This window comes from Sinocyclocheilus anshuiensis, unplaced genomic scaffold, assembly GCF_001515605.1.
Source record: "Sinocyclocheilus anshuiensis isolate Anshui unplaced genomic scaffold, SAMN03320099.WGS_v1.1 scaffold784, whole genome shotgun sequence".
Taxonomy (NCBI): Eukaryota; Metazoa; Chordata; class Actinopteri; order Cypriniformes; family Cyprinidae; genus Sinocyclocheilus; species Sinocyclocheilus anshuiensis.
Window position 1 is genome coordinate 538,565 of NW_015554160.1, and position 4,285 is coordinate 542,849.

Consider the following 4,285-nt stretch of genomic DNA (forward strand, 5'->3'; position numbering starts at 1 on the left):
GCGTGCAGTTGCCGTACTGTATTAAAGCTTTAATCAGGATAAAACCGTATATTAAAAGCTAACGTAAGCAGTAGCATTTACAAATAACAGCGTATCTAAAAGTATGAGACAACAACAAACAAAAAACATAGGCCTACCATTAAAAGCCGTGCTTGCACAGGTTCTGCACGATCCTCTTCAATAATATCCTCTGCTTCTCAATCGGGCTCAAACTGATAAGCGATATTAACGACGCTGTTGTTTACAATACAACCGGAGCACATGCCGCTGAGGTGAGGGCGGGACGTTTAGATGCGCACTAGAGGCGGTTTAGCCAATTGCCTATTTCTGAGGGCGGGGCTTCATAAAAGCAGGAAATGATCAGCGTGTTTCTCAGAGAAGAGACAGAGCGGTGTGGAATAAAGGTAAATTATGTGAAAAATAATTATTGTTTTTAAAAACGAAGCATTAACACATGTTAGACTGCACCCCATAAACACAATCAAGCCTAGAAAAAAACCAGTGAACCACCCCTTTAATAAAAGGAATGCGTATACTGGGTACACCTTAAAAGCACAATCTGGGATTTTAGATTGAAATGTTATAAAATTTATAATTTAATTTATATGTAACATATTTTATTAATGTTTTATATCTTATATATCAAAACTCATTGGCTTACAACAGTAGAATAAAATAAATAATCATTATTTAATTTGAGAGAAATATTTATTTAAAATATTAGAATTTTCAAAGATTTAAATTGTAAAAAGTAGATTGTGATGCACTTTCTAATAGACATCTCAGTGATGTGCGTATTTACTGTGTAGCCATGGTGTCCTTCCACATCAGAATTAATTTCTCAACTGCTCCCTCAACCCTTCCTGATCGGTAGATTAGCATTTATATATGCGAGGCATTTTCCAGCCCTGGAAATGCTAAAGAAGTAATTAGTTATCTGCTACCCACAGACAAGCTTTGCCATCCTCCATAGAAACTGATTGTATCTACTCAGTCGGAAGTTTTATTTCCAGATGATTTCCTAAGTGAACCCCCAACTGGAGCTGGAAAATTGCATCTTTATTGCATTTTGTCGTCAGTTTACGAAATGCATTTTCTGGAATATGTAACATTTCTTTACTTTTGCTTGATTCTGAAATGTTCTGGAACTCAAATGTTGCAGACATCAGTTCCACATGAAGTTATTTACAGGATCTTGGGGGGAGATATTGAAGCTGGTACAGTATGGCACAGCTTTCCTGTCTTCGCTTCATATTGGTGCTGTTTGCAGTCCATATTTTCATAATAATTGACAGCTGGGGGTATCAATCAAAGATTTGTAGGGTAATGACCAAAGACAGCATTCTGTGTACGATCATTTTCAGTCTGTTAAGGATGCTTCTAATTTGCATTTGCGGCCTTTTTTGCATGTACACAGCTACAATGTGTTATTGTGTTCTATCTTACTGCTTTTTGAAATATTGAAATATGGTTTGTGAACAGAATGAGTGTTGATCTTCTCACTAGAGTCTCAAATAGCAGGCCCGCACATGCTTTAACTGAGTTTACGCAGCAGTCAAACCCTGTAGCGTTTCTCTGTGGAGAGCAGAGGCATGTCTTTCAAAAAATTTGAATAAATATGCTGTCATTTTGGCATGTGCTGGCAGATCTATTAGTTATTGCCATCATTCTTGGAATTTGTGATTTAATTTTTTATTTTTTATTTTTTTTTCTTCTGGATCACTTTTTGCCATCTTGTTATTGATTGGGAAATATATTTAGGTCTGTGGTGAGCAGTAAATCAAAGCTTAATGAGTCACTGGAATAGTTTTTAAATTGTTTTCCCCACAATGCGTCTTAATTGCTTAGGGGTGTTTTTAACATTCTCACATATCACACTAAACATTAAGCACATTAAAAATGCTCTTTATATTAATGTCTTTGTGTTCAAAGAATGTCTGTAATACCTGGAGAGAGATATCTGTTAACATCTGTCTTAAAGGCAGCTGCTCGGCTGTTGCGGGACCCTCTGGAAGTTCATGATTTGAAATCCTTGCTCATGGATGCTCAGTTCTATGAACTACCTTGTTTTCTTGTAGCAAACTCTGAGGAAAATCTGTGTTATTTCAACATAGAAGAGAAAAATGTCATTCGTAAAAGCAGCAATGGTAGAAAATGAGCCTGGAAGTGTTTTAAACGTCATTTTGTTCTCTTTCAGACCTTGGTGGATTTCTTTAGTGAGAGGAACTGTCCCGTCACTGAGAGACTCAAGATGTTCTACACCTGTCGGGCACCTCCTCTTTGGGATCTACAGGTGAACTGAATTCCTGTTTTGTTTATATAAAACTATATAAATTTCAATTCTTATAATAATAATATTTATTTCAAAATGATCATGCTTTAGAAACACTCATTATGTTTTACATACCTTTTATAGCATGCTTTATAGCATATAACACACATTTGCGCACTGTACCGTTTATCTGAATGGGGGCTTTCCATAAACCTCCTTTTTTAAATGCACAAATTTATGTTAAAGTAATTGTATTCTATTTATATATATATATATATATATATATATATATTTTTTTTTTTATATATCATATATATTTTTAGAATTAGTTATTTATAAGACTGTTCTTTTTGAGGATGACACAAAAGTCAGTCAAAATACAATCGTGTATTAAATGCCGACCAAGATAGAAGTTCCTGTGATGAACATACAAAATATGTATAATCAGTCTCTCAAAATAATAAATATACTAAATTTCCAGTGCTAAAATAGGAAGATATCCTTCCTGAGGTCTGGAGAGCTTAATAAAAAGACTGTACAGATGAAAACATGAATGAATGAATGAATGAATGTGAATGATTAAACAAAACTGTGTGTAGTTGAGCGTTTGTGTGTGTGCTTAAAAGTGCATAAGAGAATTTTGGTCCGAGAACCCATTTTACCCTTGATTGAGCTCCCCCCCCCATTTTCTCATCTTTATTATGTCTGTCACATATTATAAAGCCAGATTACCTGAGTTAATTTGAAACTGAAATGATTGACTCATTTGTTGGTGCCTAAATTGATTTGCTTGCATATTTTCTCTCATTACCAGACGCGCAAGTGAATTGAGCTAATCACCTCAAATGAGCGTGGGCAGCCGTTATTTATCTATCTACTTCTCAGAAACCCATTTCAGTAAACACAACAGCTGGGTTATACAGCCAGTGTCGCGTCAATAAGAGCTTTGGCAGATCGAATATGAAAATCATTTCCCCTACACGGCGAGGGCATCCAGGGATATGAGACGTCGAGTTCATTTTGACAGTGTTTGTCAGGTAATAGAGCAACCTGTAACTCTCCGTTCCTGCCTGATTGGGCAATAATGCAACTAATGAAAAGCAAACAAATGTTTTCTGAAGAGAGAGGTTGTTAAACAAGTGAATAAATCTAAAGAGAGAAACAAAACAATGTATGGAGGAGAACGGCAAATTGTAACAAGCCAGCATGGGTTTTGAAAGAAAAGGAATGAAATGACTGAATAGAAAACGAGAGTGAGTTGGGTGGAGGGAGAGATGGATAGATGAAAAGAAGGGAGTGCTGATGTGATCAGTCCTGTGGATGACATTGCTCGCGCTCCGTGTAATAACAGTGAACAGCAATAAAGCTGGAATTGAAGTCGCTTCTATTGCTGGCAGGGGAATAGAATGCTGCAAAACTGCAAGCGAGCGAGAGAGACGAGAGCAGCATGCAGCCAGAGAAAAAGTGGGTGTGTGTGTCAGGGGTAAAGAGACGGCAGAGCGTTGGAGGGCATAACGTTTTTTTTGTTTGTTTTTTTGGGAACAGATTTCAGAAATTGTTGGATTTGCTTTCAGACTGAATCATTTTGGCATGTGTATGAATCAGGAAAGCGTTCACTGTGGCAGTTTTGTTGGAGATGAAATGAATGAGGAAATGAAAAGACAGAAAAGTTGCACAAATGGGCTCCCAACGCCTTTCTTTCTCTCTCACTTTTACTTTTATTCTGTCTCTGTATGTCAGTTTTTCGAATTTAGTGTGTTTTATTGGCAAGACAAAAAACTGAATTTTTTATTGCTAAAACATTTGCTGTCGTACAATGAGAAATTGTACAATGTAAATTAAAATAAGAGAATAAAATAACAGTAGATTAAGTCAAATGTAAATAATTGAATCATTTCAGTAATTTAATTAAGAAAATGTAAATAAAATCTAAAATAAAAATTGTAGAATTTGTGTATAGATTTCTCTCTCTCTCTCTCTCTCTATATATATATATATATATATATATATATA

At 35.6% G+C, this 4,285-nt stretch overlaps 1 protein-coding gene across 1 annotated transcript in view; it reads left to right on the plus strand.

The window, feature by feature from the left end:
* LOC107670805 (tetratricopeptide repeat protein 27-like) overlaps nucleotides 1-4,285 on the plus strand; it is a 108,693-nt gene that overhangs the window by 69,936 nt on the left and 34,472 nt on the right. Inside the window, exon 11 of the mRNA XM_016463572.1 lies at nucleotides 2,198-2,293. Within this exon, the coding sequence (XP_016319058.1) occupies nucleotides 2,198-2,293 (96 nt within the window). The remainder of the gene's footprint in view (nucleotides 1-2,197; nucleotides 2,294-4,285) is intronic.